The sequence below is a fragment of the Typha latifolia genome, chromosome 7, assembly GCF_019914945.1.
Source record: "Typha latifolia isolate L0001 chromosome 7, TyphaL0001v2, whole genome shotgun sequence".
In the NCBI taxonomy this organism is placed as follows: domain Eukaryota; kingdom Viridiplantae; phylum Streptophyta; class Magnoliopsida; order Poales; family Typhaceae; genus Typha; species Typha latifolia.
The window spans coordinates 4,387,328-4,409,610 of record NC_133092.1 but is presented as its reverse complement, the minus strand read 5'-3'; the positions used below and the strand labels follow the sequence as shown (position 1 = coordinate 4,409,610).

General features: G+C 44.1%; 4 protein-coding genes across 4 annotated transcripts; all 4 read right to left on the bottom strand.

The window, feature by feature from the left end:
• Nucleotides 1–2: 2 nt before the first annotated feature.
• Nucleotides 3–7,516, bottom strand: LOC140792189 (uncharacterized). The gene is made up of 4 exons (XM_073143034.1): nucleotides 6,527–7,516; nucleotides 5,728–6,344; nucleotides 1,920–2,862; nucleotides 3–778 (listed from the first exon to the last, which is right to left on the bottom strand). Exons 1-4 carry the CDS (start codon nucleotides 7,496–7,498, stop codon nucleotides 113–115), a joined length of 3,198 nt encoding a protein of 1,065 aa, XP_072999135.1. The 5' UTR covers nucleotides 7,499–7,516; the 3' UTR covers nucleotides 3–112.
• Nucleotides 7,517–12,724: 5,208 nt separating this feature from the next.
• LOC140792188 (uncharacterized) lies at nucleotides 12,725–13,950 on the bottom strand. Its single transcript, XM_073143033.1, has 3 exons — nucleotides 13,837–13,950; nucleotides 13,267–13,602; nucleotides 12,725–13,186 (listed from the first exon to the last, which is right to left on the bottom strand). Exons 1-3 carry the CDS (start codon nucleotides 13,948–13,950, stop codon nucleotides 12,725–12,727), a joined length of 912 nt encoding a protein of 303 aa, XP_072999134.1.
• A 3,312-nt stretch (nucleotides 13,951–17,262) lies between these two features.
• On the bottom strand, nucleotides 17,263–19,070 carry LOC140791751 (cytochrome P450 71A1-like). Its single transcript, XM_073142399.1, has 2 exons — nucleotides 18,058–19,070; nucleotides 17,263–17,981 (listed from the first exon to the last, which is right to left on the bottom strand). The coding sequence occupies exons 1-2, from the start codon at nucleotides 18,985–18,987 to the stop codon at nucleotides 17,361–17,363; spliced, it is 1,551 nt and encodes a 516-aa protein (XP_072998500.1). The 5' UTR covers nucleotides 18,988–19,070; the 3' UTR covers nucleotides 17,263–17,360.
• Nucleotides 19,071–21,229: 2,159 nt separating this feature from the next.
• Nucleotides 21,230–21,956, bottom strand: LOC140792181 (protein DMP2-like). The gene has a single exon (XM_073143021.1). The coding sequence runs from the start codon at nucleotides 21,954–21,956 to the stop codon at nucleotides 21,324–21,326; it is 633 nt and encodes a 210-aa protein (XP_072999122.1). The 3' UTR covers nucleotides 21,230–21,323.
• Between the last annotated feature and the right edge of the window lie 327 nt (nucleotides 21,957–22,283).

Genomic DNA, 22,283 nt, shown 5'->3' with positions numbered 1-22,283 from the left:
AGTTTCATCTGAAAGCTTCATTCCATTTCTTACTCCAAGAGATGCAAATACAGACTTACGATTACAAATAATTTAATAAGCTCCTGATTTTTTTTACTAACATCTTCATGCTCTAAGTACATCCAAGGCTTTGGATGGCAATTTTTTCTTTTTCATAAGAGGAGATCATACTCTCGCTTGGTTTGGGTATGAGCTTCAGCTTGTTTTTCCTAGGAGTTGTCAACCCACGAGACTCTTCCATGTCCAGCTCCTCTCTTGCTAATGCATGAGGCAATTCCCAGTCAAATTGGTGGACAAGATTTGCAATCGCGAGCTCTATTGTGGAGATAGCAAACTGCATTCCGGGACAAATCCTTCTGCCAGCTCCGAATGGGATCAACTGGAAATCTCTACCCTTGAAGTCCACCTGGCTATTGATGAACCTTTCTGGAATGAACTCATTTGGTGTCTCCCAGAAGTTGGGGTCTCTACCAATAGCCCAAGCGTTAATAAAAACTCTTGTCCCCTTTGGAATGTAGTAGCCTCCTATACGACAGTCATCCATTGATTCTCTTGGGATTAGCAGTGGAACCGGAGGATGCAACCTCAGCGTCTCCTTCACCACAGCCTTCAAGTAGCTCATTGTTTTCAGGTCCTCAGCTCTAACCTTGGTGTTGTGGCCAGCAATCCCTCTCACCTCATCTACTAGCTTTTTCATCACTTTGGAGTTCCGAACAAGCTCCGCCATGGCCCATTCTAGGGCTACGTATGACGTTTCCGTCCCTGCAGAAAACATATCCTACGATAGGATGCGAAACAAGGAAAAGTAGAAGATTAGAATGATCAATAACAAGGATTAGGATTTTCTTTTTCTGTGGTGCACTGTGATATAAAAAAGTTATTTAGTTAAGTAATCACTCACTAAACTAGGGGCCAGTATTATATTTGTAACCCGTGAAAAATAAAAGCGCATAATCTTTCTTGAACTATTTAAAATTCATGTTATAATATTTACCCTTAAATGAGGAGTGTTATACTTTAGGTTATTTGTATCGAAAATCCACTTAGTTTTCGATTTAGCGAGACAAGATTATTTTCGATTTATCTTGCACTTAAAATTTTTTTCTTACTTTTCTTTCAACTTTACATTTTTGATCATTTAGTATCTGATTAAATACTCACCAAACATTATAAGAGAGAAAAAATGATTTGTACTTATCTTTTTCTTTATTTTTTACTTTATATGCTGTTGTTAATTCTTCTTCTTCTACTACTATTTTTTATATCATTTAGTGCTTCATTAAATCACTATTTAATTAATAAAATAAACAATTAATATGAGATAATTCCAATGGTTAAATATATAAGATGTTATTTTTTTTTAAAACTACGTAAAATCAGAATTTCGTAGTTTAGGTATGAAATTCATAATTTAAGTACAACTTTCGTAATTAAACTATGAAAATTTAATTTTACATAGTTTTAAAAAAATATTCAAAAGATAATCATCTGATGTCCAAAAATTAATAAAATTCATAATATCATGATCTATAATTTTTGTATTCGAAGTTTATTCAGATTTAAAATTTATTTATAATTGAACGAATAATTCAAAGTTTAAGTACAAAATTTATAGTTTAAATATAAAATTCTAACAGTAATTCACAGTTTTTAAATAAATATTATAATTTATTTACAATATAGATTAAGTTTTTTCTTTGAAGTATTGATAAAAGAGTTTTTATTTATTTAAATTATCTCTAATTAATCTCTTACTATTTTAATTAAAGAGTAATTAGAGAGACTTATAGAAAAAAATATCTCTAATTAAGGGGTAAAAATATAATTATGTTATTACAATGGTAAATATAATTAAACCAAGAAACTATAATTCTTACAGATTAGCTATCGAAACGAGTCTTAAGGCTTAAAAAACTTACCGCCAATAGAGATTTGATATGCCTTTCTTTCAAGTCAAACCCCAAATCTGGACCTTCCTGCAAAGACAACAACACATCAATAAAATCCTCCTCTCCACCATCCTTAATCCGCTCTGTGTGTTCCTTAATCAGCTCCTCGAGCACATCATCCCACCTCTTAATGATCCTCTTAGCCCTCCTAATCACACCAAAAACCCCGTCCAACCAACCTAGTTTAGGAAAATAATCCCCCATATGGAACCCACCAAGCAAAGCCGTGTTCTCCTGAATAAGGATCCGGAACAGCCCATTCCTCCCTTCCGCTCTAAAGAATTTTCCTGAAACCACCCTGCATATCACGTCATTTGCATAGTCGAACAACATTTGGCTCATGTCCACTGGACTAGATTGCAAAGAAGCCGCGGCAATCTTCTCGGCCATGAAGCCCACCTCTTCTTCCTTCATGGGATGATACGACTCTTCCCTCCTGGCGCTCAAGAGGTTCTTGGTGCAGATCTTTCGCGCCTGCCTCCAGTACTCGCCGTGAGGGGCGAAGACCAAGTCCACGAAGTCGTAGGTTAGGATCTCGGCGACCTTGAAGGAAGAGCGAGTGGCGAAGATGGCGTCGTGGGTCTTGGTTATCTCGGCCGCCATGTCGGCGGAGGAGACGATGAGGGTTGGGATTTGGCCGAGGCGGAGATACATGAGGGAGCCATAGGTGGAAGAGAGGGAGTGGAGAGATTGGTGTGGGATAGAGCCAATTTGGTGGAGGTTGCCTATGATGGGGAGCTTGGGAGGAGAAGGAGGAAGAGGGAGGTTGGGGCTGTGGGAGGAGAAGGATCTCTTGAAGATGAGGAAGAAGAGCGGAAGGAGGAGGAGAAGGAGGAAGAGGAGAGAGGCTTGGGAAGAGGAGACGAGTGCAAGGCCTAGTATTGGAGGCATTGCTTGCAGTAAATGTTCAGTTCAAAGTTTTTGGGAGGTGTTTCACGTTATCTTACGCTGGTAAATTTTAAGAACCTACGTATATCTTTCCAGTTTCTATGGACTCTTTTAATTAAGAAAGGAGGGGAAAGAAACAAGAACCATCGCTTTTATTTTTTCGGACAATTTTCCTATTTCTTAGAGGAAATATGGGAACCAAGTCCCAATTAAAACATAGAAGATAAGGAAGGTTAATCAAGTTTTGTTTTCCTCTCCCAACAACGACAAACTTGACAAAGTCGATTTATGTCAATATCAAACCCCAGTGAAATTGTCTATCGTTACTGTTCTTCACAAGTTTTTATTGAGTTTTTGAACAATTTGCTACTGCGTTTTTAATGTCTCTTTCTTTTTGATAAAATGTCTATGTCTAGTAAAGCATACAACAAAGCTGCTTCTCATCTGAGCCTCAATTCATTGCAAGTGAACCCCGATCAAGCGATCACCGAGGTAGAGGAGCAAATATCTAATATCCAAGGCAGGGCTACAGTGCCCGAAGAGGAGTGTATAAGGGAGCAAAGACCTTCAGAAAATGAGCATGACGACGAGCAGTACTGGCACAACGTGCAAGTGTTCGCTGGAAGAAAGCGTATCGAACTGTCTTTAAGTGGATGATGGTGAATGGATGCAAAATAGTAGCAAAAGACTAGTAATCCTAGCTAGCTCCCTCTTATCTTTGATCACTATTCTAACTGGATGAGGCCTAATGGTGATCTCTTGCACACCTGACACCCCTCCATTAAATGAAGAGATCGAAGCGTAGCCCCTGACCGAGTGCGTAAGCCTTAGTAGGTTGGTGATTAATGCGAGATCTCTGGCTCTGGCCGTCTAAAAGAAAGATATTTGCAAGATTGTTACATAAGTTTTTTTTTTAGAAAATCTCTGAGGAGATGGATAGTGAATTAAACATGAATATCGTAGCTTTTATTCCCCAAAAAGGAGCAACCCCAAAAGGTGGGAGTCTAAAAGTTGGTGGCAAAGCTGGTTGCGGCCAAAATTGCAGAGCTAGCCAAAACATTAGCCCTTGTTTGGTTTGAGTTACTCAAGTTCAGTGATCAAAGTTTATTTTATTCGTAACCAAGTTCATTCCACAATACAAAGAGAAAATAATAATAAAATAATCCAATTTGATTCCAATTAGATTCCAAATTTAACTTTAAAATTTCTTATATATAAATTATTTTCATATCTAATCAATATTCTCTCTCCACTCTCTTCCTTTTTTTTCCCTAAAATTATATATTTTTTTATAAAAGAGCTCATATCTCAGCATCGGTGTAACCTAAAAAATAGTATTTGTATACACTCGTGGAGAAATTAAAATTTTTTCTTTAAAATAATTTATTGATAGGTAAATATGAGTTTAAATTTACTGGCTTGTATTTATAATTTATAAATTTAATAATATTTGGATAATATTTGCATCACACATACTTAATTTTCTTAAAAAATTAAATATTTTTTACTTTTTTATGTCACAAAAAATAATTAATTACACTCCTATTTTACGCCTCTAAATAAATATATTTCCTTTTAACTTCTACTAAAACTTATTAAGTCCATCATTCCTCTTAGAGTTTGTGAGCTTTTTAAGCTCACAATAACTCAATTTTTTAATACAATTTGTAACATGAAAAACTTCTATAAAAAATAATATAAAAGCAATGAAAAATATAAATCACGTTAGTGATTACTTACAGATGACCTAAAGAATTGCAATTAAATTACAAATTGCTTGTAATTCATGGGCATCATATTTATATGGCTCCAATTAGATAATAATAAATAAATTAATCAATGAATCACCGTTAGTGACATAAATTTCTAAATCTGTTGGTGAGTTAACAATGATAATGTTGATTTTTGAGACGCCCTCTCGTTAGCAAGTGACTCCCTTTTAGACATGATCATCGGGCGGGCCGGGCTAGAATAGTCTAGCCTGTTACCGTCCGTTGGCCCGTGAGAGATCGAGCTAACCGGTCGAGCCGGGCCGGCCTGACCCACCAATCACTTGGCTCAACCCATATTTTAGCTATTTTTAGAATTTTTTAACTATTAGCTTATTTTAAAAAATATATATTTATATTCCTCCATTTAAAAAAAATTAAATTAAATTAATATTTTTTAAATGTGTGCTTAAAATAATGCAAAATGGTATAATACCAAAATATTTTTACTGTAGCAGTGGTAAATTACTGTAGCAGAAGGGCAAAGTACTGCAGCAGACGGGCGGGCTTAGTTGCGGGCCAAACGGGCGGGCTTTCGGGCCGGGTCGGGCGGGCAAAGAGCTGGCCCGTGCCGCCCATGGGTAGTTCGGGCTCGAGCCAGGCTGGGCCTAAACCGGGTCCGGGCCGAGCTTAGCCCGGTCGAAACCGGGCAGGGTCGGGCCGGGCACGGGCGGGCTGGGCCATTTGATCATGTCTACTCCCTTTCATCCCCCAACATCTTTTAGCATTACTTTTTCTTTTTCTTTCATTTCTCCTACATTGTTCTTGGTGAGGAAATGAGACAGAAGTTTGAATTGTTAAACCTCATGAACAGTGGGAAAACAGGTCTTGAAGGAATATAACGTGTAGCATTAATGGTACAAGCAATAATGTACAATTGCATGCTATGTGGGTATTCTTAAAGTTTTGCCTTGAAGCATGACGAACTGACAAAAAAACTTATTCTGTTCTACATTGCTATGCTTTCATCTGCAATCATACTCAGATGCATATATATTAATTACAACTATCTAATAAAATCCTTATTTTTACTTCCAACTTGGTGCTCTAAGTATAACCAAGGCTTTCGATGGCAAAATTTTTCACAAGGGTAGGAGGTCATACATAGTCTTTTCTTCTACTTTGGAAAGACAAATGGTTTGGCTATAAGCTTCAGCCTGTTCTTCCGAGTGGTTGTCAAACCAGAGGCCTCTTCCATGTCCAACTCTGTTCTTGAGAAGCCATTAGGTGGCAGCTCCCAGTCAAATCGATGAATAAGATTTGCCAGTGCAAGCTCCAGCGTGGAGAGAGCAAACTGCATTCCAGGGCAAATCCTTCTACCTGCTCCAAATGGGATGAAGTGGAAATCTTTACCTCTAAAGTCGACGTGAGTGTTGATGAACCTCTCTGGAATATACTCATTTGGCGACTTCCAGAAATTGGGATCTCTACTAATAGACCAAGCATTTATAATGACTCTAGTCCCCTTAGGAATGTAGTAGCCTCCTACATGACATTCTTCCATTGATTCCCTTGGAATGAGTAGTGGAACAGGAGGGTGCAACCTCAATGTCTCCTTTACCACAACCTTTAAATAACTCATTTTGTTTAGGTCCTCAGCTGTAACCTTTTGATTTTGGCCGGCAACCCCTCTCACTTCATCTACTAGCTTCTTCATCACTTCTGAGTTTCGAACAAGCTCCGCCATAGCCCATTCTAAGGCCGCATATGATGTTTCCGTCCCAGCAGCAAACATATCCTACAATAAGATGACAAACAATTTTTATTTTTATTTTTTTTGTAAAGGATTAGAATTAGAGCTAAATCGAGTGTCTCCTTGAAATTCTAGCGTCAGTTAGCTTGAACCTTTGGTTTATGCTACTACCATCTTACTTGTATCCTACCAAAAGCCTGAAAGAGACATTAAATCAAACATCTTACTGCCAATAGAGACTTGACATTATCGTCCTTCAGCTCAAACCCCAAGTCTGAATCCTTCTGCAAAGACAGCAACACATCAGTGAAATCCTCGTCCCCACCATCCTTAATCCCCTCTCTGTGCTCCTTAATCACCTCCTCAAGCACATTATCCCACCCGGTGAAAGTCCTCTTAGTTCTCTTAATAACCCCAAAAACCCCATCCAACCAACCCAGTTTAGGAAAGTAATCCCCCAGATGGAACCCACTGAGCAAGGCCGTGTTCTCCTCGATAAGAATCCGGAACAACCTGTTCCTTCCTTCCTCCCTGATGAATTTTCCAGAAACGGCCCTGCAGATAACGTCATTTGCGAAGTCGAACAGCACTTCGCTCAAGTCCACCGGACTAGGTTGCAAAGAATCCGCACCAATCCTTTCCACCATGAAGCCCACCTCTTCTTCCTTCATGGGATTATACGACCCTTCCCTCCTGGGGCTCAAGAGGTGCTTGGTGCAGATCTTCCGCACCTGCTTCCAGTATTCGCCGTAGGGGGCGAAGACCAAGTCGACGAAATTGTAGGTTAGGATCTCGGCGACCTTGAAGGAAGGTCGAGTGGCGAAGATGGCATCGTGGGTCTTGGTAATCTCGGTCGCCATGTCGGCGGAGGAGACGATAAGAGTCGGGATTTGGCCGAGGCGGAGATGCATGAGGGGGCCATAAGTGGAAGAGAGGGAGTGGAGAGATTGGTGCAGGAGAGGACCGATTTGGTGGAGGTTACCGATGAACGGAAGCTTGGGAGGGGAAGGTGGAAGAGGGATATTGGGTTTGTGGGAGAAGAAGGATCTTTTGATGATGGTTAAAAAGAAGAAGAAGAAGAAGAGGGAAAGGAGGAAGAGGAGGAAGGCTTGGTCTAGTAATGGAAGCATTGCTCGCACTTCATGTCCCAATTTTTCTGTATCGGTTTCTACTTCTATTCTCAATTTGTACACGGACATGGAGGTGGTGATATTTGAGTAAAGTTGGAGATTGCTTATATTTTAAATAATGGATACTTTGTCAAAGAGGAAATTTTCCATAATAAACCTAAAATAGAGAAAGTGAAATTAAATAAAAGCCCTTCCTTTTGGCCGAATCATCAACTGAAAACTATTAGTCAAACCCATTAAAATGTTTTAAATTCCTTTTTGTTTCCTTTACCTCCACGACACAGCCTATTGATGTCACATAGGACTTTTTTTTTTTTGTATAGTTCTGCTGCAAAGTTGCTGGGTTCTGGAATTCTAAACTGGAATGGACGTTAATTAACTCTTATCTCTACTACTGATTTGTTTAAGTAGGAGGGGCAGAGAATTCTACTCCAAGTTGACTTTAGCATATAATTTGTAATATTTTGTATCATGTTATAAAAGTAGAGATTATAATATTTTATATGATTCAGAAAGTAAAATTATAGGTTTTTATTTCTTAGAGGTGTAATATAATAATACTAAGTCATATATATATAGTTTAGGAGGTGAATTCTTAATTTAACTTTTTATTATTTTTTTACTGATTTAGATCCAATCTAATCTTCTTCTCTTTTGAAAGAAAAGTGAAGAGACTACATGTATTTTAGTTCATTGGGTTACAAGATCAATTAGTCCATTCTTTACATAAGTAATCTTGAATGACTAGCAATAGCGTGAGTGGCTTTGTTGTTGAACTGACTAGTGTAGGACACCTTAGGAAAGGGAAGTTATCATGCATGCATCCACCTTTTTACGACCCAAAAACAAGGAAGGAGATGCTTTAATTGCTGCAGTCACTATTACCATTGACTGCATTGAGATATGCCACCTTCACACCCACACATGCAGCGTTGGACCAGCAAATAACATTCACTTGCATGGAGAGATATATGATTGCGATGTAGAGGAAGGCAGGGGATCCAAACTCGTCGTCGAAGAAAGAAGAGCCAAGCGTACGTTCCGAGGGAAGACGAACAACACGATAGGTTAGAAGTTAGCTCCGTCGAAGGCAGAGAGATCTAGTGGCGAGGGTGGGGAGCTTCGAAAGACAAGATTGCTTCTCTCCTTCCAAAGAGCACCGAATTCAAGTTGCTCCTTTTGATTTGTGAGAGAGGCCATTTTCATTCAAAACCCATTCCACCAGGTTGCGATCTGCACCGGAGCTTCGCCACCCAAGGGGCTGCCAAACCATGCAAGACGACACCCAAGAAGAAGGTGTTCAATAGTTTCAGCTTCAGATGAGCAGGGATCACTAAAAGTAATTGGAAGACGTTTGGCAAGCATAGCCTTGACTAGTAAGGCCCCGACCCAAAGAAAAGTCTTGATTCTGGGTATCACGTACGTCTGAATTTTCTGGAAGAAGACAATCGGTTGATTTTAGAAGCGAGTTCGGGCAACGTGTTCCAAAAATATTAAAATTGTGTAAAATTATCTAGATTATTTGTATGAATATATGCACAAGAGTATAACAGATTATGTAGAATTTTAAGAAAAAAGAAATTTTTTTTATTAAGGTGGTTCTAACACTTTTGAGATTTTTTAATTTATATGCATTAGAAGAGTGGTGGTAACCAATTTGAAAAGAATAATCGAGAAAGATGATTGTTTACTATCAAGGCATTCGAATACATTTACGAGATGAATGGAAAATGATGAGCAATACTGCATTCCAAGTGTGTTTGAATAGTAAACAATGCGAGCTTATGTATTTTTATTTTTTAGCTGATTTTGTGGATAATCTTTAAAGATTATTAGGTTGGCATATATATAAGAAGGTTTAATTTAACCCAATTGGGTATTTATTTATTTTTATCTTTTTTGAAGCTGTTGAAGATTACCATTATAGCTTTGGGAGTATTCATAAAAAACATGCTCCGTATATTTTTTGCTCATCTACTTAAAATCTTAAAGAACTTTATTTTAAGAGTCACTGGGACAATAACATCAACCCCAAGAGTTACTAATGTTAGGAAATGATTGTGAGAAAAAGTATATGACTATTTCGAATGAGCAAAACCTTATAGATATAGTCGTGAGTATCATAATTCCATCTTATAGTAGCTATAATTATTAAATAATTGATTGATTTTGAAAAGATATGTAGATTTTTAACTTTCAGCTTTGGTGTTTTCCAAATAAAAATCTGTATTTGTGGTTATCTTTCTAAGTATGCTTTATATTTTTATATTATTATATATTGATCGTGCATGGTAGATCTAATCTCATGCACTCGTTTTCAACTTTTTCCAAGTGATTAATAAATGTAGTAGTGCGAGCCACATTTATATCTCCAAGCTTGCCAGTTTTCTTACTATCATCGAGAAGGATTGAGAGGGCATATTCACTAATAATAAAGAGGTAAGGGGATAATGCAAGCCCTTGTCCTGATCCTCTAGACGAGGAGAAAGAAGCATTAATATTTTTTTTTTTTTTTTTTGACTGCAAAAGAGCTGAGGTCAGCTTCGATTATTTTGCTGTCGCCACGTGTCCGCGTCGACAGCTAACAGGTTACATAATTCCGGTGGAGCGTTATTTAGACGCTCCACGTGGCAAGACGCCGAGGCCAAAGCGGCCTTCGCGCGCCCAGTCTGCGACCGCATTGCCTCTCTCCCAACATGGGTTAACCCGACCTCACCACACTCACTAGCTAAACGCGCGCATTCACTCGCGAGGTTTCGGACGCGCCATGGTGCGCTCCGGTTGCCGCACTTGGTGATGGCCTCGGTGCGGTCGGTCTCTACCGTAGTCCGGATCCTCCCCCGCCATCCTCAACGCCAGCCAGGATAGCCCGAGTTCGGATTGAAGCGCCGAGGCGCCGGGGCACGGCTCCCACCCCGCCCGAAGAAACTCTCCCTCCGCGGTACGGAAGATGGCCGCCGCTCCCGCTTGGTACGCACCAACTCGCGGGGCTCCGTCGGTGTTTGCTTTGATCCATCCCAGCTCTCGGCGGCTCCCGGGGTTTCCTTGTCGTGCGAAGCTTCGGATCTTCCGCTTGCTTACGCACCTGTACTCCTCCGCCATTTGAACCGCAGCCCTGACCACGGCCAGCTCCGGCGTACGCTTCTCTCTAAACACCACGCCATTCCTGCTCTTCCACAGGGACCATAGTGTGCATGCTATCAAACCTTTGGCCGTCCGTCTTCCTCGGCGCCCACACTCCACTCCTTCGTGATCCAGTCTAGGTCGATCTCCGCCGCCGGCACTGCCGTTCGGGTACCCGGGATCTCCCATACCTCCCCGCTTTGTATCTACACGTGAAGAGGAGGTGCTCGCTCGTCTCACCGAATAGCCCGCACATGGCACGCCGATCCCTGCGGGCCGATATGAAGGTAGCGGAGGTAGGCGCGCGTCGGAGCTCGCCCCCACGGAGCTTCCGGCGAAGACTCGATCCTTGGCGACCCGGAGACGCCATAGGTTACTCCACCCCGCCCCGAGCCGAGCATTTTGAGGAGCGAGGGGGCGGTATATCGCCTTGACCGAGGGCGTTCCCAGAGGGTGCGGCCACAGATCCACTGTCCTCGGTGCGGCGGCTCCCATGGTGCGGTTGGTAATCTCGGGACGCCGCTCGAGATCCCGCCTCCTCGGCCAATTGCTCCGGGTCCATCGACCATCTCCGGTGAGATGTGCCACACTCGAGTTTCGTCCATGAGCCGGGCGCCGGGATCCGAGGCCGTTCGGGACCATGGGGTCGCATGCGGCCACGGGTCGAAAGCAGCACGAGTGCCTACTCCATTTCCTATCAGAACTCTGCAACCCATTCTAATCTGGTTTGCAGTTTTTGTTAGCGCCCTCCACATCCATGAAGGATGCAGGCTCTTCGAAGTCTCCCATGGGTGAAGACTCCCGTATTTAGCCTGCATGAGATGGATCCAAGGCGCCTGCTCCTTGTTTAGGAATTTGAACACTAGCTTACCCGGGTGAGCCATTCGGCCTCCCGCGGCCTACGGACCCCAAGACCTCCCCCGCCGTTTGGGGAGCGTCACCGCGCCTGATTCATCGTGTGTAGGCCATGGCCTTCCGGATTTTTCCAAAGGAAGTTACGGGCTTTTTTCTCTATCTCCTCCAGCACTCCGTTCGGCACCCACGTGCTACCTAGCCAGTAAGACGGGATCGCTAGCAGCGCCGCCTTGATCAGGGTGAGCTTGCCGGCTTGGGAGAGGATCGTCCCTTTCCAGCCCGCTAGTCTCTTGCTGATCCTTTCCACTAGCTCCTGCTGCTCCTGCACCTTCACCCTCCTCCCCGAGATAAGCACCCCGAGGTATTTGAAAGGCATGCCGGCCACCTTCAGCCCGAGCTGGGCACTGAGGTTTGATCCTGCCTCGGCCCCGACCCTGCTAGGCAGATACAGCTCCGACTTGCTGTAGTTCACCCGCTGGTGAGTGAGACTCTCGTACTGGCTCAGGCTCTCTAGGATGCTGTGGGCGTTTGTAGGCGTGGCTTCCAGCATCAGCAGCAGGTCGTCCGCGTATAGCAGGTGAGTCAGCTGCACTTCTCTGACTCTGAATCCTCGCAGAAGGCCTTGGGCTGCCTTCTCGTTGATAAGTCCCGATAGCACTTGCGTAACTATAATGAAGAGGTAGGGAGATATCGGGTCACCTTGACGTAGACCACTCCTAGGCGTTATCCAGGAGGTCGGGCTCCCGTTGATCAGCAGTGCAAACCTAGGGGAGGCGATACAAGCCTGCACCCAGTTGCACCACCTAAGAGGAAAACCCATCCGCCGGAGCACCTCTACCACTGCCGGCCAACTGACCCGATCATACGCCTTTTCCATGTCCATTTTGATCATCATGATAGGCTCTCCGCTCTTGTCGGTGGCCATGGAGTGCGCCACCTCCTGGGCAGCCAAAGTGTTATCTGCAATGCTCCGACCAGCCACAAAAGCCACCTGCTCCGGTCCAATGAGCTTTGCCAGCACTGCCTTAAGCCTGTTAGCCATGATCTTTGCTATTACCTTGTAACTGACATTGCACAGGGCGATCGGCCGATAGTCCTCCACTTTAACAGGGTGCTCCTTCTTTGGGATCAAGGTGATGAAGGTATCCCCCCAGGCTTTTGGCATCGAGGCGCTGGTGAAGAAGTGCCCGACGGCCCTGCAGAGGTCACCACCCATAGTATCCCAGAATTTGGTGTAGACTTCCGCCTGCATCCCGTCCGGGCCCGGGGCCTTTCCTTTCGGTAGGCTCCACACCGCTTCCTTGATCTCCTCCTCCGTCACCGGTCTTTGCAGGAGTGACGCTTCCGCTGACGAGATGGAAGGAAGGGCTGGCCACACCGGCTCCCGGGGTCTACCTCATCCGCTTCACCCTGCAGCCGATGGTAGAAGTCAGTGAAACAGCGGCTCACCGCCTCCGACTCCTGGAACCAGCTCCCGTCGTTACCCTGGATGCCGACAATCGAGTTGCGTCTGCGCCTCATGGTAGCCGAGAGGTGGAAGAATTTGGTGTTGCGATCTCCTTCCTCCGTCCACTTTAGGCGGGATCGTTGCAGCCATTTAATGTTAAGTTGCCTGTTGAGGGCGAGCTTGTAGTTGTAGCAGCTTCTCAGGCTCTGCGTGCCCTCCTCCGACAGCAGCCCATTGGCGTCAAGCTCCTCTAGGTCAGCCAGCTTCGGTTGGTGTCCCTTAGCCGTCTTTCCACGTTCCCCACCGCCGAGCGGTTCCAGTTGGTCAGGCTCCTTCTCAGCTCACTCAGGCGGTGCGTGAAGGCTTGCATGGGGTTTCCGTTTGCGTGCCGCTTCCAGGATTCCTGAACTACGTTCAGACATTCCTCATACTCCATCCAGAGGAGCTCAAAACGGAACGGTCTCTTGCTTCTCGGCATTCCAGCAGGCACTGTGAGGAGCAGCGGAGCGTGATCCGACGCACCCCGGTCTAAGTGCTGGACTTTGCACTCCGGATGCTCACTCACCCAGGCAGTGTTGGCTAGAGCCCTGTCAAGCCGGATCCAGATTCGTCGCGCACCTTGTTGGTTGTTGCACCAGGTATATGGAATGCCTTCATAGCCTAGGTCGCACAGCCCGGACTCATCCACGAACCGCGCGAATGCCTGCCCTTTAGGCCCGAGAGCAGCGACTCCCGCATCTCTTCTCCTCTACCGACAGAACGCATTGAAGTCTCCCATGATCGCCCACGGCACGTTGATGGGTACCATGTTCTTCGGTTCCTCCCGAGCTCATCTTTGCTCTTCAAGGTTGGTGCTAGCATAGACGGTGGTCCATATCCGGAGGTTTGTCTGAGGGAAGGGTGATAGTAAGGTGGGCGGCATATCGTGAGGCTGCCGCCACATCTACCCACCCTAGCTCTTTGTTCCAGAGGACGAGAATGCCTCCCGATCGTCCTTGCGCCGGGGACGGCAAACCACCGCCATCCTCGCCCTAGTTTTTTTGCCACTTGCTCCAGCTTCGGGCCGGTTGGTGTGCGTTTCGAGTAACACCGGCATGTCCCGGTTTATGATCTCTAATCAGAACCCTACACCGGTCGAGCGCCTCCTTCTTGCGGGCGCCTCTACAATTCCACACTAAGGTTTTTAACATTTGGGAAACCTTGAAGTATGGATTGCCAGCCGACTGTCAGTGCGTCCGGCCCCTCTTGGAGGTTGGCAAGACCGCCCCACCTCCTTTAGGGTTCTCGATAGCCAGGGCCAGCTCCAGGTCCATCTCTCCATCGGCTTCTTTTTCCTTGTTTGACGCCAGCACCACCTGTAATTGCCTCGCATCTCCTTCCAGCTCCTTACCCCCTCGGTCCGCCAGAAGGAGGCAGCGCTTAACTCTAGCCACTGTGGCCTCGTGCTTTCCGGGTGGGCTGGATTGTTGCCCGGAGGAAGGGTTGAAAGCTGCTGATACCAGGCCATCTTGGACGAGCTGGGGCGGGTATTGACCGGAGCTCGTTCGAACTCCTCCCGTGCTCTTGGAGGTTTTGACATAGGCCGACCTTTGCGACCGGCGGTCTCCCGAGCCAAGCAGGACCGTTATCCCTTGGACAACAGCCGATCTGCCGATCGCTTCTCCAGCACGTGACTGGCTACCCTCTCTGCCATCCGCTTCCATCACTTCTGGCATTAAATGATCTCCTTCGGTGTCAACTGCCGGTTCGGCCTCCTTTTCTTCCATTCGTTCCTCACCAATCACATGCCTCCCCGGCGGGGCCCGCCCGTAGCTTTTAATGCGATGCCCTCTGACGTGATTGGCGTTGCGTACGGCCTGTTCTGATGAACTCTTTCCACGCCTTTGTTAGGCGCCCTCGTCTTCTTCTTCTTCTCTACGTACTCGGCAGCTGCATGCAGATCCTGATGCCGATTGCACCGTTGCTCTGCACCCCCGCCTTGCTCAGCCTTCCTGCTGGTACTGGCCTGATAGTGCTCTGTGCCTTGCTTGTCCGCGTTTCTTTCCTTGCCTTGGGCCATGTATCTCTGTGAGAACTGTGGCTTTGCTCTAGGGTTTCCCTCACCGTCCTTGGTACCCGAGGAGGACTGCTCTCTCCTGACCGTCTCCGTGGTGCCGTTGGCGTAGCTGGGTCGCTTTCTGTCCGATTGGGCCCGCCTTCGGACTTTCGTGCACGGTGCACCATGGCCCATAATAAATGTGGTCTTCCTCCGTAGCGTCCTTCTCCCTGTTAGGGTTGGTGCCTTGCTGTACTCCGCCTCCTTCGCCGGCATTCATCGCCGGCGTCTCCACTTCCCGTTCTTTGGTTGAGAACGCACATTCTTCCTCCTTATGCCCGATTCTTCCACATTTAAAACATATGATCGGGATGCTTTCGTACTGCACTCGTTGATCCACTCGTTCGTCCTTCGGCCCCGAGCTGGACCGTTTTGGAGGTCCGCCGAGGTCTACCTCAATGCACACCCGAGCAAACCTGCTTCTGGAATGATCTAAGGTAGTTTCGTCTACCCGTAGAGGTTTGCCAAAGAAGGCTGCCACCGGGATGAGCGCCTCCCGGTTCCCGGTATTCTGCGGCGATTATGTAGGCCGGATCCCAGCCGGCGCCGAGGTGAAGGCCTCCGGGGACGGCCGGAAGTTGTTTCGCCAAGGAATAAGGTTGAGGACTTGGCCTTGGACTGTCCATGGTCCATTGGTCAGGACGTGGTCGAGATCCTCCTGCTTTTCAAATCTGAATACATAGTATCCCTCAGCCATGTCGGAGATCGAGAAACCTTCTATTCCCTCCCATAGCATGGCTAGCCTGGTTTTCAGCCACACCATCGGTATTCCTTTGCCCAGGAATCTACCGAATAAGGTTAGCTTCCACCGCTGTCGGCATTGCTCCAGCACCTCTGGTTCTATCACCACACTATCCTCTAGCTGGTGTCGCAGCTTTGCCAGTATCTCCGCCGGGATTGATCCCGGTTTAGCTTTCGCCTTCCTGCACCCCGCCGCAACGGAGGCCCAGGATCTCGCGCCCTCCGTTGCTGTCTGCTTGGTTTCCTCCGGCTCCGACACCTTTGACGATGTAGCTCTTCGCTGGTGCACATCCTCTCCCCCCGTCGTCGCCATCTTGTAAGTCTTAACCTGCCGCTTGAAATGAGTTGTTCCACTGTCGCTATTGGATGATAAGAAGCATTAATATTGTTGTTGATATCTATCGACTGTAAGAGTGGCTGTAGATATACAAGAATAATAGATTAGATGAATAAAACAGTCAGAAAACCAATGAAACGCTTAAGACAATTACATAAGAAGCTCCATAACATACGAACAAAAGATTCATAGAGATCGGTTTTTAATACAAATTAGCCGTCGTTATTTGCTTTGGTGATGTCTGATCTTGAATAATGAACGTAGTACTGTGATATGATCAAAAGATTCTTGTAGTTGGCGTGCATGGCAAACTACCTAGTGGTGTGCATCAATGGAAGAGTATCGTAGCTTAGCACGTATCTCCACCTTTCGTCTTGGTGTGACATCGTTGTATTTGGCTTCTAGTAGAGAAGATAAGTAATCATCACCAGCAAATATATGTAACAATGTTCTTAGATTGATTTGTCAAATAAGGTGTCTCTTAATTAGTCACACATTTTATTAGGACATCATAAGTTTCCAGACTTTTGTCTCAACAAATCATAGTCACAAATCTAGTGGTCCACTACTCTTTTGATAGAAGAAGAAAAACAAAATAAAAAAGAAAACAGTTATAGTGGTAGATCCAGAATTAACATTGTCCGGAATAACGGTGCACCGGCATTTGAACGCCATTAACTCGTTCGAACATTCCCCAATTTTTTTTTTTCTCTTCCAAATCATCCCTATAAATACTTAATTATATATTAGAGTTTGTGTGCAGGAGAAAATGTGAGAAAATTTTAGCAAAAAAGATGGCTCTATGAGATAGCACTCCTCTATTATATTTTGGAGAGATTAGAAAGGAAAACAGTTTGTATTCGCATCGCTATTTGTATTAAATTAGTGGACTGAAATTTTGTGCCCGTAGATGTAGACATATCACCGAACCACATAAATCTTATCTCTCTCTTTTTTCTTTGTGATTTGTATATATTTGAAATATTTATTGGTGATTAGCTTATTTGAAGACCTTTATATTTACCATCTTGATAGTAGATTTCTCATTTGGTATTGATATTAGTATTGCTAATATTTAGTTTACCGTAATATAATGTTAATCCTATTGGATTTGTTTGTAGATATTGTAAACTGCTTCCGGTATCATACTCCACTCATTTGGCATTAACCATACATCACAAATATATGTTCGTGAGGATGTGATGCGATGATATGATATGCGGAACATTCCCGAGTTTGATTTCAATTAATTATCTTACAAATTATTCAAGAATATAAAGAACAGAATTATAGAGGTAAAGAGCATCACCGCTCAAACTTGGGAAATCTATTTCTACAAATTGCCACATGTTTTGGCTATAAGCTGGAGTCTTTTCTTCCTACAAATTATAAACCCAGGAGCCTCGCTCATATCTAATCCCGTTCTTTCTAATCCACGAGGCAACTCCCAATCAAATCCACGCACTAGATTCGCCAGTGCAAGCTCAATAGTTGACACAGCAAATTGCATTCCAGGACAAATCCTTCTCCCTGCTCCAAATGGAATCAGCTGGAAGTCACAACCCTTGAAGTCCACCTCGCTATTGTAAAACCTCTCTGGACAGAACTCATCCGGTGCATCCCAGTACCTGGGGTCTCTGCCAATAGCCCAAGCATTGATGATGACTCTTGTTCCCTCAGCAACGTGGTAGCCTTTGAGGTCGATGCAATCTCGAATTGATTCCCTTGGAATCAGTAGAGGAGCAGGAGGGTGCAGCCTTAGTGTCTCCTTCACCACTGCCTTTAAGTAGCTCATCGAGTTCAGTTCAGATGCACTAACCATGCCATCTTGGCTAGCAGTCGCCGCTCTCACCTCGGCTTGTAGCTTCTTCATCGCTTCGGGGCTGCAGACGAGCTCCGCCATGGCCCATTCTAAGGCTACGTATGTTGTGTCTGTTCCGGCAGCAAACATATCCTGCAGAATTAATGCATCAGATCCTAGTTAGTTCAGTGGATTTGTTGGTATTAATGAGAGTTCTCAGCTCACTTACCACTAGGAGTCCCTTCACATGCTCTTCGGTCAACTCAAACTCCAACTCCGGATCCTTGCGCAGGGAGAGCAACACACCCACAAAGTCCTCCTCCCCACCATCCCTACTCCCATGATCTTCATGCTCCTTGATCATTTGGTCGAGCAAATTATCCCATTTCTTAACGTTCCTCTTAGCCCTTGAGCTCGACGACCCAAATAAACCATCAAGCCACCACAGCGAAGGGAAGTAGTCTTCCACATAAAACTCCCCAAACAAGCTGACATTCTCCTCAATAAGCATCCGAAACAAATGCCTCCTCCCTTCCTCTCTGAAGCATTTCCCAGCCACCGCCCTGCATACCACATCGTTTGCGAGGGCGAACAGCTCTTCCCTCACGTCGATCGGATCGGACAACCGCGAAGCTTCGCCTACTCTTCGTATCATAGAGGCCACCTCCTCCTCCCTTGCGAGCTTGTAAGACAGCACTCTCTTGGCACTGAGGAGGTGAGCAGTGGAAAGCTTTCTAAGATTCTTCCAGCGATCACCGTACGGTGAGAAGGACAAGGACATGCAGTCGTAGAGAAGGATCTGTGCGGCCTTTAAGGCAGGTCGGCTCGCGAAGATGGCGTCTTGGGTTCTCATGATCTCGCGAGCCATGTCGGCAGAGGAGACGAGGAGAGTCGGGATTTGACCGAGGCGGAGAAGCACGAGATCGCCGTGCTTGGAAGAGATGGCGCGGAGGGAGCGATGAGGGAGAGGGCCAATTTGGTGGAGGTTGCCTATGAAGGGAAGCTTGGGAGGAGAAGGAGGGAGGTTGGCTTTGGTGCAGAAGAATGCTCTTTTGGTGCTCAGAACTAGTAGTAGGAGTAGTGAGAGGGGGAGGAGGAAGAGAAAGAACAGAGGAGATGAACCAAGAACCAGTAGGTCTGTGATCGGAGCCATTTGCATTTGCAAGTAACTATGCAGCTCCCTGTTCTTCTAAATTTATGGCTAACCTTTGAAGTTGCTGTAGATGCTTTGTTCTCGTTTGTTCATCCTACCAGATGTTAGGAAGATATAGATTACACGACGACATTAAAATTGGCGCGTTTTGTCCTTATTCTATGATAAGTTGGCATTCTAAAGTTTACTTTTTGATTATTTATCAAAATATACTAGATTAAAATTTAATATTAAATAAATTTATTTTACTGTAACTTTCAGTAAAATACTGATAAGCTTTTAGGTTAGTCTAATATTGTATCGTCTAAGTAAGATCAACATTTTTATTAAAATAAAAATACTGAAAACTTTAGCATTTTATGAAGTTTAATGATTTTATACAGAAGCTATGAATAAAAATATAAAGAATAAAGTGATTAATATAAAAGAAATTTAGAGTATCATAGCTTTATAATCTATTATCTATTTTAATTATAAGATATATTATTATGAAGATATTGAAAAATCTATATATATATATATATATATATATATATATATATATTGGTCACCACATGTAACTACGCTCAGTACAAAAGAAATAGTTTAGGATAGCTTTTGTTCGGTCAAGAACTCTTCTACTCTAAAGTCTCCATGAAGTGGTGGTGACGAAAGCATTAAATTCACATTTTGTTTCCAAGAAACGTCCTTGGCATTTTGGCCACCAGCAAATATATTTAAAGTCTGAAAATTTCGTATTTCAACTAAAATTAATCATAAAGATAATTAAGAAACAGTCGAGAGATTTGGACGATAAATATAATATTATAAACTATAAAAATTATGTTTAAAAAGAAAAGCAAAAACTATTAGGATAGATAGAGGACAAGGTGAAGCATCACATAGTGGTAGTCAATCTCATGATCTTGGTGGAAGAGATGTGAGAAAATCTCCGAGAGGAACATATAGCCCTCACTAAGGACCTAATGATGCATAGACTTTGCTTTCAAATACTTAACGTGAAAGGATTAGTTATATTATAAGTTTTCAATGCACACACCCGAATGGGTTCAAGTTTTCAAAGAAGAAAACGATACTTATCTATCTAACGTGAATTTCTGTGGTAGACGCCAAAGTTGCTAACCAAAATAAATGAATTGTTGATGCTGACGGATAGTGGTTTATTACGATTAACATCTTACATTATGATTGTATTATAGATAAAGTTTTATTTCTTCTTATTGGAGCCTGGTGGAACCATGCAGTTTATTTTCCCAAACCTGTCGTATTCTTTCTACTCAAGCTAAGATTTATCCCTTCCAAAATCAAATGTTGGTGTTGTGTAGACGTTTAATTATTCCGTCAAGTTCGTGGAACAAAAATTAAAAGATTATATTCATAAGTTTGGCAACAAAGAGGAATCATGTCGTCGGTCTCGCGAGGATCCATTCGAGACGAATTTTCTCAAATCCAAGATTAATAAAATTTTATTGGAGAAGGAGATCCTCTGGAGGCAGCAATCACGTCGGCATTAACATAATTCTTTTTCATAATTATGCTATTGGAAGGTGCAAGCTTAGTCCTGATGATATTTTTCTCTTCAGACTCTAAAGAGATTGGATGTATATTTTATCAGCACTACAAACAAATCTCTTACCGAATCCTTCTTCAGTGGAAGTGGATTGGCAGGCCCTTTATCTTCGCCTTGATCTGGATATTTCTTCTCTTGTCTGTCTATATTTTAAGGATGAGATAAAGACAACAGTATTGAATTTGGGTTCAATCATATTTGAGATGTGATCAAGGTGGACGTTTGACGGATCTTTTCAAGACTTTCAACAATCTCGATGAATTAATAAAATTTTCAATCTCTCCTACCGCATAACCGACAGCTTTTGATTTAAATCTCTCTCTTGATTAGAAATTTTTTTCTCGATGAATTATGATAGCCAAGCATAGATAACTGAACTCCTCACACTTGTAGAAAATAAAGCTCCTTTGAGGACTTGCAAGACTCCCAAATTAATGATCTTTGATCACCCTCGAGTTCCCTTGAGTTGTACTACCCTTTAGTATCCTTTTATAAGTACGAAAACCATTTTGGAAAGGTATCCCTTAAAATGCTCTAGTATTTTATAAGATGGGAAATGGAATTAACTTCTTATTGCTATTTTTTGGTCATAAATTTTACATACAAGAGAAGTGCATTATTATCTGATCTAACTCGCCAAGCCAAAGAGCAATTTACGTATAGCATATGAACGGCCTCTTAGGCTAATTTACGAGTAAAATGAATACAAACTGCAATTTTGTAGGTTATCTTTAATGAACACCTTGAATCCCATTCCCACCGATAATTCTAGTCACCTCCTCAAGTACACAGCGTCACTCCTTAACAAGAACGGATACCCAATCCCCCTCCTCCTCGAGGGGAACACCACAAACAGAACGCTCACCACGAATCCGACCACCAACGGCACAGTGTTCGACACCTTCCTCGGCAACCCCGGGTAGTAACACGCGACCACGTCATGGTGGGACCCAGCAAACGTCACAAACGCCACCAACGACAACAGCGTGTGGAAGACATCCGACCACCTCAACCTGAACGCCGCCGAGTCTGCCGGCCCCTTCCGCCGTCCGTTGAACGTCCAGATCCCGCGCATTGTGGCCACGCCGTAGTAGAGCCGGCCGGAGGCGGCGCGGAAGCTGTCGGTGAAGGTGAAGAAGACGCAGGAGGCGGCGCATAGGGCGATAAAGGCGGCGGTGAGGATGCGACTGAGCTTGTCGCATTCCCCGTCGTCGGTGAGGAGTGGCGCGAAGATGGTGAAGGCGAGGATGGTAGCGGTGGGGAGGAGGATATTGAGGCGGGCGGTGCCGCTGAGGATGAGGTTAAGGAGGTAGATGATGTTGGGCTCGTCGGTGGCGGCGTCGTCGTCGGCGGTGGTGTCGCGTTCGATGAGGATTTTGTATGTGTCTTTGTCGTCTTCCGCCATTGGTTGTTGTTTTGGAGGAGAAGAAGGGGCGGCAGGGGTGGATATATGAACGAGAGAAAGTGAGATGCTTTGGTTGGTAATTAAGAGGAGGGAAAGTTATTTAAAAAGCTCGTCATGGGCTTTCAAATACTTCGGCTTTGAGTTTGGAATATGGAATTGCTTCTAGGTTGCATGTAGTCGGCTATTTGTTTTTTCTATTAATTTTAGAAATTTTTTCCTACTCTTACTTTTTCTCATTTTGCTTTCGGTATTTTCTTTTTCTTCTTTAGGACAATTGTTTAGGAACACTTCCAGGGAATGTTTTACTCTGTAACGAAACTACGTTGA